The sequence below is a fragment of the Neomonachus schauinslandi genome, chromosome 3 (genome assembly GCF_002201575.2).
Source record: "Neomonachus schauinslandi chromosome 3, ASM220157v2, whole genome shotgun sequence".
Classification (NCBI taxonomy): Eukaryota; Metazoa; Chordata; class Mammalia; order Carnivora; family Phocidae; genus Neomonachus; species Neomonachus schauinslandi.
In genome coordinates, this window is record NC_058405.1 from 142,604,723 (window position 1) to 142,618,442 (window position 13,720).

At 37.3% G+C, this 13,720-nt stretch overlaps 1 protein-coding gene across 5 annotated transcripts in view; it reads right to left on the reverse strand.

Annotated features, from left to right (window-relative positions):
- PDE1A (phosphodiesterase 1A) overlaps positions 1-13,720 on the reverse strand; it is a 308,204-nt gene that overhangs the window by 78,444 nt on the left and 216,040 nt on the right. For all 5 annotated transcript variants that reach the window (XM_021702874.1, XM_021702872.1, XM_021702875.1 and 2 more), the window contains exon 2: positions 10,857-10,970. In XM_021702874.1, coding sequence (XP_021558549.1) covers positions 10,857-10,970 — 114 coding nt within the window. The remainder of the gene's footprint in view (positions 1-10,856; positions 10,971-13,720) is intronic.

Here is a 13,720-nt window from a genome sequence, read left to right on the forward strand (position 1 = left end):
AGCTGGATGGTGTGTGTCAGGACAGACAGCCTCAAAAATGGTGGTGACACAGAGCAGACTGACGGAGCTGGAGATGAGAGAAAAGTGAGGAACAGTAGACAGAAGCAAAATATACTTTGGAAGTAGGCTTGCTGATAAAATCTGGCAAAGAATGAGGAAATAACTTGTATTTAATGAGGAAAGTCTTAAGTATCTGACTTTCTAGTACTTGACACTTGCCCAAGGACCACATATTGTTGTTTAGCTGTATCATGGAATCAATAGGTTTTGTGGGCTACCTTGGAAACTGAATCAACCTAAGGGAAAATAGAATGTGAATTCTAAGTAGCTAACTTAGAAATCAAACTTTTGTTTTAGGGCTTCTTATTAGGGTAAAACGACTTCCCGGATGGATTAGAGATTAACAATTTGAGCTTTGAAATAAGGCAGACCTATGTGGCTGTTAGGATGCTCTCAACAGCACGTGACATCAACCCTAACCTCAAGCAGCTTAAATAGGAGGGAGATTTACTATTTTCCTTAAGAAGAAAACTAAAGGTAGATTGACTCCATGAAGGGATTTTTAAAATCAGCAGGTAAATAACATCAAGGACTCAGGTTTCTTCCATCTTTCTAATCTATCACCTTTAATGTTAGATTTAGCTTTATGCTTATGGCAAGATGGTTGTACCGATTTCAAACATCACACCCAGATACAGCAAAACCCAGATGCACAGGACTCCCATTTTATGGAGAGGAAAGCATTTGCGCACACCCCCATCAGTCTTCCTTTTATATTCCATTAGCCAGAATTGCATCGTGCATCCATATATAAACTCTTTGGTTAGGGAATCGGAGGCTAATTACTGGTTTAAATCAATTAGGATCTCACTCATTGTGACCCTGGGCCTGAGGTTGATCTTCCCTGAATCACTTGTCTTTGCAGAGGAGAGTGAATAATTGGAAAAAAAAAAATGGGTTCTGTTGACGAGGAAGAAGAGTTAATGTTGGATTTAAGTTTAAACTTGTCTCTGACAATAATTATATGATCCTGAGCAAGTTCATTTGCTTTCTTCATGCCTCAAGTTTCTTAACTTTATAGTGGAAATAATATAAATATCTAATTCATAGGATTTTTTGAGAATTATATACAATCATATATGCAAGATGCATAATATGTTGCCTTGGGTATAGTGAATTGTCAAACAATCTTAATTGTTATTAATATCATTGTTAGGAAAGAACAATATTTAAATTTATATCTTTCTCCTTTTTTAATAATTTTATTTGTTTGAGAGAGAGCACAAGTTGGGGTGGAAGGGCAGAGGGAGAGGGAGAAGCAAACTCTCCACTGAGCAGGGAGCCCGATGTGGGGCTCGATCCCAGGACCCTCAGATCATAACCTGAGCCGAAGGCAGACACTTAACCAACTGAGCCACCCAGGTGCTCCTAAATTTATATCTCTTTCAAATCTAGTAAATATTCATTTATATTTTTCTGACCCCAAATTTCACAAACAGTAAGATCTTATATAATACATGGAGCTTTTTCTTGTTAGTCATCTCTCAAAAGATCTGGTCAATTTTTTTTTCCCTTTTCACTAGTCTGGCTGTTTTTGAAAGTTTATAGAAAGTAATATACCACAGATGGACAGAAAATATGAAAATCAAGCGAAATGTACTGCCACTTTTTCTAAGCCTGGTTTTCACACTCCATCCACAGGGTGAGAACAGCCTACAAACACAGCACTCCAAACAACCACCCCTCCCTACAACTCGCACCATAAAAATGGAGTTCATAAAAATCAGAATTTGCTTTTTAGTGATTCACCAAGCTCCAACAGTGTCTTAGCACATACCCTTCAAATTGATTTCCTCCGAGACTCCTCCAAATAAAAGCAATCTAAAATATACAAGAGCCCGTATCTATAAATGCTCCCTCACTAAGCCAATGATAAGCAGCTCCCTCCTGTCACCCTGATGGTGACCAGAGTAGGTTAGGCATGAGTAGGTCTTTACATGGGACTTTGCAACCATGGATAAAACCACAGGATTCCAGAACAGAAATGGACTGGAGACTTCATCTTCCATGTTAAAAAACCAATGACTAGGGAAAAAGGAAATCAAAAACTCTTGCCCAGAGGCTCATCCTTAGTAGGAGCAAAGCCTGGATAGGAGTTGTTCAACATCCCACACAAATCTTGATCCAGGTCCCCCGCATGTGGTACTAACATAAACATGTTAATTTTTACTCCAGAGAAGACAAAGTTGTTGTTGTTTAGCAAAGTACTCTCCTCCATTCTCAATTCTTTGGCATGTGATTTAAATAAAATTGATCTCTTACCTGCCTCATGAGATGTTTGACCGCTGCACTTAAATATCCAACTCCCCTGGACCCACTGTTTGAGGGATACACATACTACCTGACTAGAATCCATGAAACATAAAGGTTGTGTTTGTTGGAGCCTCTGGGTAAGAAACCCTTTCTCATTCCTGCTGGATTTGAAGGTGTGAGGCTATAAAGCTTGAGAATACTATTGCCGTCTTGCTACCACTCAAAGGATCAAAAGGAGGCCATTACAGAACGAGTGAAACACAGAAGTGGCTCCCTTGACATCATTTTTGCCCAGAGTTACCTATGCTTATAGTCAGCAATAGCCATCAATGTTTTGGCAGTAAGACTTTCTTGAAGGTGGTTTGGTTGGGCTTCCTGTCACTTATATGAAAATAGTCATGAAAGGTGTTCATTAGTCCTGCTCTTTTTTTTTCCCTTCTTGCCTGTGCTGGCTCTAAATGTCCATGGAGTACACATGAGTCAGTGCCATCATGATGTGCAGGTTGTAGCGACTAATCACAAAGGGGTTGCTCTCCAATGTCACATTGAACCCATAGTTTTATAGCCCATGGTCTATATTTTGGCCATAAGTATTGTAGTGCTTGCTCTTAACCATGCTGAACAACTGAGTTTAAAATAAATAGTAACTGGGCGCCTCGGTGGCTCAGTCGGTTAAGTGTCTGCCTTCAGCTGGGGTTGTGATCCCAGGGTCCTGGAATTGAGTCCTGCACCGGGCTCCCTGCTCAGCGGGGAATCTGCTTCTCCCTTTTCCTCTGCCACTTCCCCTGCTGTGCACTCTCTCTCTCTCTCTCAAATAAAAAAATAAAATCTTTAAAAACATAAATAGTAACTAAACTTTCTGATTTTGCAATGCTACTTACATTTTGCTTATTTGAAGGGCTTAGCTGTGCACTTGTTAGCTCCATCTTTATCTATATATTCCAGTTGTGCTTGGCTATTTATCTCTTTTCCTAGGTAACTTCCTAAGGATAACTTCTCACCTAATCTTTCTATAAATATTATTTCTCTTTAACCCAAATATCATTTTCACTCTTTGTCTCCAGGCTAATGGAAGCCTTCCATTCTATAAAAAGTATAAAACAAACAAGTAAATGTCCCTACTAATAGATTGTTCTATTTTAGATTTTTCCTACACTAACAAATTCTTGAAAAATAATCTAATTTCTTCTTGAGTTGTTCCACATTAATTCTTCATACTACCATAATCTGGCCAGCTTTTCTACTGAAACTCCACTCAAAGGCAACAGGGATCTCCTAACTGCATTCAGTGGTTCTCCCTGTGGTATTTGATTTACCCTTTTCAGTAACCCAGCTCTCCACTGGCTTTTGGTGCTTCCTATCTTCAGATATGCCTCTTGCTTCTGGATCTAGTCTTCCTATGTCTCCTTTCTGGTAGTTCCATGCCTAACTTTCAATGCCTGCCTTTCCCATATCTGTCCTTGACTACCCTCCCACTCCACACCTCTATCTGACATTTCATCCTGTCCCCTGACTTCGGTTAGTAAGGTTGCATGGTGACCCATATTGAGATGGAACTCCAAGAGCGTTTGAAAGCTTAATGGTTAGAGGTGAGAAAAATGCACATTTGAAAAGTCAAAAAATAATTTGCTTTTTTTTTTCTTCAGAGGCTTTATTTTACCTTCAGAGAAAGACTGCTCTTTTGTTATATGAAAAATCTTTTCAATTGGTCCATTAGCTACACAAAAGTAACGTGAAGGCCCTACTCTGACATATAGAAGATTGAGACAATGTGCCTGCAAGAGATGAACCACTCTGAACAGTAATGTACATAATTGTCCTCATTAGGAACACAGTTGCATTGCTGCAAATTTAGTGTCTAAATATAGATTTAGACTGCATAGTCTTTGAACATAGTTGTTGATCCTTGAGATGAATGCACAATTTGACGTTAATTTTGATAGCCCCCTTCCTTTCTCTTGGCCTTGGAGCTTAAGGTCCTGAACTCAGAGTAGGAAAATATGCTGAAAGGCACTCCCATAGGTGATGATAAGCTGGCGTCTGGAAGATGGGCTTAGACTTTAGAGGATGCAGATAAATGCCTGGGAGGGGATCTCTACAGAAGGGGTTGCATTGTAGGTTTTGAGAGCATCCATCAGGAAGGCCTTAGAGCAGTTACAGCTGAGTCTAGCATCAGTTTGGGGAGCTGGAGGAAGGCATTGAGCTCACGCTGGGGAGTAGTACCCACCTTTGGATTGCTGGATTTGAGAGGAAAATAGGGGACCTGCAGAGGAACAATTCAGCAGTTTGAAGCCAGAGAGCTGGCTGCAGAGGCAAGTGACAACCAGGAAAGATGGGTAAAATAAGTAAACACTCACTGAGCATTCCCAAAAACTTTAGGATAGGGAACACTTTGAAATAGCAAAGGAATTCCAATTATAAAAATAAAGCATAAAAAAATCTGAGACCGCTGTGTTGCAATCCCCAAATTCACATTTCTGACACTATATTTCTGAACTCCAGTGCTCATATATCTAGCATGTTCTAGACGTTTTTATTTTTTTTAAGATTTTATTTATTTATTTGCCAGAGAGAGAGAGCGAGAGAGGGCATGAGCAGGGAGAGCGGCAGGCAGAGGGAGAAGCAGGCTCCCTGCCCAATGCAAGACTCCATCTCAGGACCCTGGGATCATGACCTGAGCCAAAAGCAGCCGCTTAAACAACTGAGCCACCCAGGCGCCCCTCCAGACGTTTTTAAAAAATTAAGTCCTTTTGTTAGAAGCCATGCATTTAAGAATGAGCATGGGGAGCTTTGCCAGAGAACAAAACTCATTAACTTTAAGGAATACCTGCAAGTCCAATCCTATCTAGTTTGGAATCTTAACTCTGTACAATTCTTACTCCCTGTTACTCCCTCTGATTATGACTGAGTGCAGCTCTTTAGTGTTTCCTCCTATAATCTGTCAGTGTGCTTGGGTTTCTCTCCCTAACTCAGAACCTATCTGTTTCTTACTTGCAACATTTGTCCTTATGCCTAGGTTTGTCTTCATAGCTCTTGAGCCAGTTCTAGACACCAGCTGTGTGCACAACTGTACTCTTGATTCTGCTGACCATGTGTCTGTATTCACTTCAGGTGCTCAGTAACGATTTGTTTCATGAGCGAATATTTGTTGGTAAATCCCTGTACTCGATGATTTCAAGGGGCTTAGACTCTAAAGTGCTCCAAACTTCACTCACTTTCTACTAGAATAACTTCTGAAAATCCTGATTGACATAACTGCATTCTTGCTCAAATTAATCTCTCACAAAATGAAGGACCCTTAGACTTAGTAAGACACAGAAGTTAACTGAGAATGTTGTTATCAAGATGTGTATCCTATTAAGATTCCTTTCCATCAGTTTGGACTTTGCTTTCATTTCCAGGTAGCTATAGACCACCTGTCTTCATTTTTTTTTTTTTCAGGATCAAAAACTACTTTCAGGAAATTATTTGATTCACTTGGAAGTATAAATTCTATATTTTAATATGATATCTATCCTAGAGGTATCTGCATTTTTATTAGTAAGACAAAAGTAGTGGTTATTATTTAACTTTTACTCTGTCATTTAATCCTCAGGTCAACCCTATGAGGCCAGCATTGTCATTATTCTTATTTTACAGATGATAAAGCTAGGAAATAGAGAAGTTAAGTAATTTGTTTAAAGAAAGGAAGTATTGAGCAGAGGATCCAGGCTTTGAACAACCCATTCTTTCTGAATCAAGAGTCTGTGCTCTAACTATGGTAATCCTAAGACTTGGATTGGTTCACATTAACAAGATGAAGATATAAATTGTGTTATTAGGTGGTATTAGTAAACATAATATCCATCTCTGAAAGTATACCTCCCAGTCAGCTGCCTCCCCTCATGAATAGCAATTTATGAGGCTGAGGATGCAAGTTTGCCTGGCAATATCCCAATCTAAATAAGGACAATTGAACAGGTTTTTTTTTTTTTTTTTTTTTTCCCCTTAAGGCCACATGTTTTTGACTTACAACTCTGCAGCTTTGAAAAACAATAGCCTCTAGGGACACTTTCAAAAGCAGAACTCATAAAATATTGGCATTTACATTTGAAAATGTCTTGTTAAAAAACCAACAAACAGTTGTGTTCATAAGGAAATTATGTTATAATCCTTCAAAGAAGGTCAGAATTCAAATTCGGTCAGAAACTCCGTTTTTATTTTTCTCACTTAAATCATCCTTCAAAAGAGATTTTTTTGTTTTGATTTGTTTTCTTAACTGAAACCTGGCAGTCACTAAAGCTTAACAGGAAAAGGTGTGTGTGTGTGTGTGTGTGTGTGTGTGTGTGTGTGTGTATGGGTTTTAAACCAATTAATAATTTGTTTTATCCTGCTTTATTATGTGTTGACCTTTTTCTGCAGTCCAGCCCAAGTTAAAAAAAAACAATGCCTCGCTGGAATACTCACTGAACCATATTTTCCTTTTTTTTTTTTTTTAAAGATTTTATTTATTTATTTGACAGAGAGATAGAGCAGAAGCAGGGGGAGCAGCAGAGGGAGAGGGAGAGGGAGAAGCAGGTTCCCCGCTGAGCAGGGAGCCCAATGTGGGGCTCAATCCCAGGGCCCTGGGATCATGACCTGAGCTGAAGGCAGACACTTAACCGACTGAGGGACCCAGGCGCCCCTAAACCATTTTTTTCTAGAAAGAGAATTTTCCATTAAAAACATCTCAGAATTCAGCAGGTTTTTTATATAAAGTTTAAAAGCACCTAAATGCTTCTTCATCTCTCTTCCTAAATCATCTGTTTTACTAATATTCCAAAGTCAAACTCTAATAATTGTATATGCGTCTCAACAAAAACATTCTCAGTTTACTGCTGTGTCTTACTAAGTCCGTTGGAAATCAAATCACATCAAGGATTATTGCTCTAAAATTTCTAGCTGATATTTTGATCATAAATCATGGCCTTAGTAGATTCATAAGAGATAATCTTAGGTCTAACCAGTGGCATTATGGTAAATGTTTAACCACAGGCTCTCCAGAAAAAACAAATCCCGATTTGTTGCATTTCCCAGTTTCCATGGTGTAAATAAATACTCCCACTGTAGCCAATTTCAAGCTACCAATGTGGCATCACTGAAGGCAGAGTTGGAAGTGATACAAACACAATCCACACAACACTGGGTCTGACAACTCTGACAGCATGTGAGCTTTCATCAAAATTTCCAGGAAGTCTCCAAAGTCGCCAAAGTCAGATGTTACTGAAGAGATGCAGATGAGATGCTGGGGTAAGCTATGTAACCTTTCTGTCAGTGTATTTCCTCATATGTATGAGGTATGTAAAATGCTAATAATAAAGTTTCTAGGTCATGGGATTACTGTGATGGTTAAATGAAATAGTGCATTAAAATATTTAAAAGAGTTCTTGGCACATAGCAGGCTATAATAAGAGGTTTTTAGTAATAAATGTTAGGTATTGTTTTTCTAGGATCTATAATTCCAACTGTCAGAATGTTTTACACATTGTCATCTTAATCTTTCAGAGGTCATTAAAAACCATCCTGAGACGATGCCAATTATAGAGAGAAGAATACTAAGAGAGAGAAGAGAAGCCATACCTTAGTTTCTGTCCCTAGTTTTGACAAAGCCTACATCTGTGACCATTGGCAAACCTGTTTACTTCTAAGAGCTTTGGTTCTCTTATTAGTAAAGTGCAGAAAGTAACACATAGGGTTGTGGGGAGACTAATATGAGCCCTTGGAAGATGATCCAAATGTGGGGCAGTATTATTAATCCAGTTTAAAAATCAAGATGCCATGGAGGCATGGAAGCCTTGAAATAAAATAGTGAAAAGGTTTGTGTCATTTGAGTAAAAACTGGGAATGATGTAGTGTTAAGAGCTGGGATTTTTTTTTTTTTTAAGAGAACACACACACATACACACACACACACGCCAGTTCTACTATGAAGCAGTTAAGCATTTTTTTCTTCCCACAAAAAAGCAATTTTCAAATGAAAAGTAACTATACTTAGAAATGTAACATATGTGTAGACGAGTTAGGGATCATGGAGAACTAAGTTAACGACATATCCATAGAATCATAATTTTCTGGGAAACTTAATAAATATAGCATATAATAATCTATCAAATGAAAGACAAGATGTATTTAGAGAAACCAGATAGTTAACATTATGCCATTATGAACAAATTTTGTAAATCTCCAAGTAATTCCTTAAGATAATCTTTAGTTTTATAAATGAATACAAAAAATAAAATGTCAAGGACAGATTGAAGAAATCTTAAACACTCAATTTGTGAACATTCACTCAATTTGTGAACAATGAAGAGCATACGTGAAAATGAAGGAGCAAGGAAATTACAGAAACATCAGATTTTTTTAATTTACACTTTGAATCTCTGTTCACTTAGAAGAATTATATACGTTATATATATTCAGTGCAAGTTAACCAGGAAAACAATTCTGCATAAAGTTTATAATCTAAAAAGTGTGCCTATGATTACCCCCCCCACACACACACACAATTTATGACTCTAAATCGTGTTTTAACAGAAGAATTCTGTTCTGGGGACAAAGAAAAAAATCACCATGCCCTTTTCTGTCTGTTATTAGTGAAAATTCTCATGGTCTGATATTAAAAAGGTCAGTACCTGATATAGGAAGATCTCCAAGTTTCCTTAGGGGAAGGAAAGCAACATGAAACACTATATATATAGTGTTCTAACTTCCATAAAAGGAGAAGAGAAAAATATGAAATAAAAATTTGTAATAAATCATTGGAAATAAACATAAGAAATTTATGAATTGGAAATATGAGTAGATTGGGATGGGATAAGGGTGGAGGCAAGATTTTCATAAGGCACCTTTTTACATTATCTTTATTTTTAAATCATGTGAATTTTAACCTGTGAAACAACAAGTGGGGTGTGTGTGTGTGTGTGTGTGTGTGTGTTTAAGCCCAGTACACATGGATATGTAAGAACTTCAGTCTCACATCTGGTTTAACAGTTCTCGCCTTTGCCAAGCTCAGGCCTGACTCATGCATGGAGAAGCGAAGGGGAAAGATGGATGTCCGCACTCTCCATGTCCCATCATCTGTCCCACTCACTCTGCTGTTTCTCATCGTTCAACAATGTGGTGGGGGGGGGGTGGCAGGAAATTACAGGAGTCAGAGGGTGTTACAAGACTGATGTGTTTGTCATCTATGGGACAAATGCCCAAATGCTGGTTATCTTTCTCTTCTGGGGAGCTTTTGTGTATCCTTCAGAGAACTTGCTACAACCCTCTTGGATGTTATGTGTTCTCTGATATTTGGGCTGCATATTTATGATTTCTCCCTGGTTTGTTCAACAATCACCCCATGCAGCCAGCCTCTTTTTCGTCTTCTGAAGTCAGTTTTCTTCCACTACTGGTCAATCCCTTCAAAAGACTTCTACTTCACTTGCCTCATGACTTTGAAAAGCTTAGTGCCTTTTCTGTGCTAAACTCTGGAGGGACATGTCTCTTCCTCCACAGTGTCCCTTTTACCTGTGAATTCAAGGTAGTCTGAATCAGCCTGCCACCTTTATCTCTGTTGAGATGACAATCAGGGACCAGTCTTAGTACACTCTAAACTCCAAGAGATAGTGGTCAAATCTCTTACAAACTCTCATATACTCCACTGAGCCTTCTAGTAGCATTAGGATTCTCAGGATGCCCTCTTGAGGTTCTGAGGTAAGTACCCTCTTAGAGGAAAAAAAGGGAAAATGAACAGTTCTCTCTTAAGGCCAAGGTTTCTTAACCTCCATTCTATTGACACTTGGGGCTGGATAACTCTTTGTTGTGGGGGATTTTCCTGTGCATTGTAGGATTTGTAGCAGTATCTCCAGCCTCTACCCATCACGTTACAGTAGCACACTCCCACCAACCAAACCAAAATGTATCCAAATATTGCCAAATGACCTGGTCAACAGCCACAGCACCAGGCTTAGAACCCTCTTCAAATAAATCCCCATTTCGTTATCTCCTTACCACTCTGCTAAGTATGAGGCTAGGTGATAAGGTCTAGGTGATGACTGAATACACTTTTGGGACTGTCTCTTAGCAAGCCCTGCACAGAGATTCTGACAGGACATCTTATGAGAATGTGTGGACATGCGACATCCATTTTCTCAGCAGGAACTCTGGAATCTTGAGATAATAGGAAAATCCTTATACCAGTGAAAATCGAGGTAAGCCTACATCTGTCTCTGAGTTTACAAATCTGCACCTAAAGACAATGAGAGTAGGGAGACAGGAGACTTTAGTTTGTTCATTTAGGACTTAATTGTTTGACTATTTTTTTAATGTTCACCTATTTGGATTAAAGTGTGTATTTTTAAAGAAAGGATCACAGTCCAGTTAAATAGCTACATGAAGAAAAACTCTTTAAATTTTAATAAGATCTTTATTCCGGTTTCATGACTAAGATATGCTAAATTCATATTTGAGATAAGTGAAGGCCAAGAAAGAGGAAAAGATAAGAGAGGCAAAGAAGATAGAAGGGAAGGGAGGCTAAAACGCACCTTGTTTCATCAATGTAAACAGCTTCCAACACAGATGCTGCATATTCAATATTCTTCTTTAAGTCTACGATGTTAACATCACCTTTTTCCAGCTGCTTCACTAAGCATCTTAGTCTGTTTCAAAAAAGTAGTCAAAAAAGAGAAATAAGAGATTTATTATAACTATGTGGAAAATAGTCCAGTATTAAATACACAAATCAAGTTAAACCAGTAATATATCTTTCTAGCCCATCAAATAGAAATATTTTCAGGAATTTTTTTGATATAATTTAAGTTCAGTTTTTGTCACTTGAACAACTCTTGAAAATTATATTCACCTCTCAATAATATTAGGGTGGTAGATTGCTATTTTAGGTACTATATTTCAAGGATAGTCTTTCTGAAAATTCAAAACAATAGAAATATTTCCATAAAAGTATATTCTTGACACTAGAATTTATTCTATGGCTGTTCTCCTTCTTCAGATTTGGCACTAAAAATTATTTAAAGGGTACTATTTATATCACTACTGTAGCAATTATTCAGTATATAGCAATAAAGACAAAAAGAAAGGCAAAAGATCTGAGAAAATACAATTATGATGAGAAAAAATATATATATATGTATGCTTCTTGTTTTTACTGAAATGATTTTTCACCTGAGGCAAATCTGTACAATATTTTCTCTTCTTTTGCACATACAATGTTACAACTTCCTGAGGAATTTTAAAGCATAGGGATCAATTAAGCCATGTCTGGATTCCTGACTCACAGAAACTGTGAGATAATTAATATTGTTGTTTCAAGACATTAAATTTGAGGATTAATTTTTTATGTAGCAATAGATATGGAGGGAGATAATATGAATACCAATACTTCTGTAAGTTCCTAACATTTTCAGAAACTTCTGTGCATTAATTATAAACCAAGTGTTTCTGAAGATATTACCCTATACTAGGCAGAAAAGGAAAACATATTCTTTACTCTCTACATATTATAGATAAACAATGTGAGGACTATTTATCCATTTTCCTATTAGGAGACGAAATTTAACTCCATTCCTGAACAAAGGTATTTTAGAGAGAATGGAGTGTATCTACTTTTAGGCACTGCCTTAGAGATAGTGTAGCAGATTTTCTGAAAATTTATTTTGGATGATTTCTAATACCAAGGCTAAGGGTTTAAAGTTGAGTTAAAAATTTCAGCAAGAGTTTTGACAAATACTTTATTTCTCCATGGGAAAAAAGCCACACCTAGACTAAAACTTCTTCAGGAATCTACAATTATTTTTTGTGCCATACATTTTTGTATGATAAAATATTAACAGATAACAACAATGCAAAATAAAATCTATGTGTTAATTTAAAAAAGTCTATTCATACAGTCAGCAAAGTAAAACAAAACAAAGATAACAACTAAAACAGGTTACTGAGAAAGGAAAAATTAAGCCTGTCTGAATATGATGATAATGGAGTAACACATAGAGTGTTCTGAGATTTTTGTAATGCTTATTGACCCAAGCACATTATACTTAGTGAAATTGCCTTTTATGTGTGAGAGCAAAAGAAAGAGTCACAGCTCTGCAATGACTTAAACATATACCACTCATGTATCCTTCTTGTGAAAATTACTTGCTACAATGTGGTTGTATTTGGTGGTTGTATGAGGTACTTTTAAAAGCACTAAGTACTTCAGATGATTGGCTTCTCTTCTTCGGAATAAACTCTTTTTTATTTGAATTCGCAATTTTCTCCACTAAAAAACTACATTTTTCAGGCTCTCTTGAAGCTAGTATAGTCATTCAACTGCTTTCTGGCCAAGGAGAGTAATAGGAGGTTGTTGAGTAAGAGTTTCAGAACAATGATTTTGAAGAGGGCTAACTCAGCTGGAAGGCATTCTCTTTTATCCTTGCCAGTTACTTGCTGCCCAAATGTAGTGGAACTGTCTCAAGGTCCAGCAGCCATTTAGGATCATGAGGCCACCTGGCAATAGGAAGTTACCCACGAAGAATGGCAGAGAAAGAAGATGCCAGTGGCCTGAGTCCCATGCTGTAAATCTACCTGAATGAAGTCACCTACCTCTGAAATTATTTCATGAGAAGAAAAAAATGTTGTATTTAAGCTACTATTATTTTGAGACTTCTATGTGCAGCTGAACCCAATCCTAACTGATAAGTCAAATAAGAAATGACTCAAAATAAAGAACTCGAGAATGGCAAAATCATCATAGAAAATGAAAAGAGGATGTCCCTGGGAAGCTACCCATAGGTGCACTTCCTAAATCATGACAGCCTGCAGTTGTTCCGAGGGGTATCATCCCATCAGCAGATAAGACCCAATGAAACCAGTGACAAGGAACATGCTGTTTCACAGAGACATCTTGATGTGGTTTAAAAACAACAAAGGTTATGAATTTTTATATTTTATTATGGGTATAAACCTATAATCTGACACAAGAAATTGCTCTGAAAAAATACTCCAAAAATACTCCAAAAAGGTTTTACCACCTAATCAGAAAATCAAGTTAGATAAGGTTACGTTAGATAAGGTTATAACTATAAAATCATAACCACCTCTACATCCCATATACACACACACACACACACTCCAAAACTCACTATGTCAATCCAAAAAGACTGGAAGGAAATATAGATTTGGAGGTTACTGGGACTTCTTTCTCTTTTATCTCCTTTGCCTGTATGCACCTAATTTTCTCTACCGAGTGCAAAATTCTATTTACAGAAAATGAAAACTGTTGTATTGTAAACAGATTATTTATAATCAGAACAGCAGGTTAATGGAATAATTAATATAATTATTATTCCAATTGTGAACTTGCTTTTGTAGTCAACTTATGCATACAATAATCCCCAACAATCTTATTTAG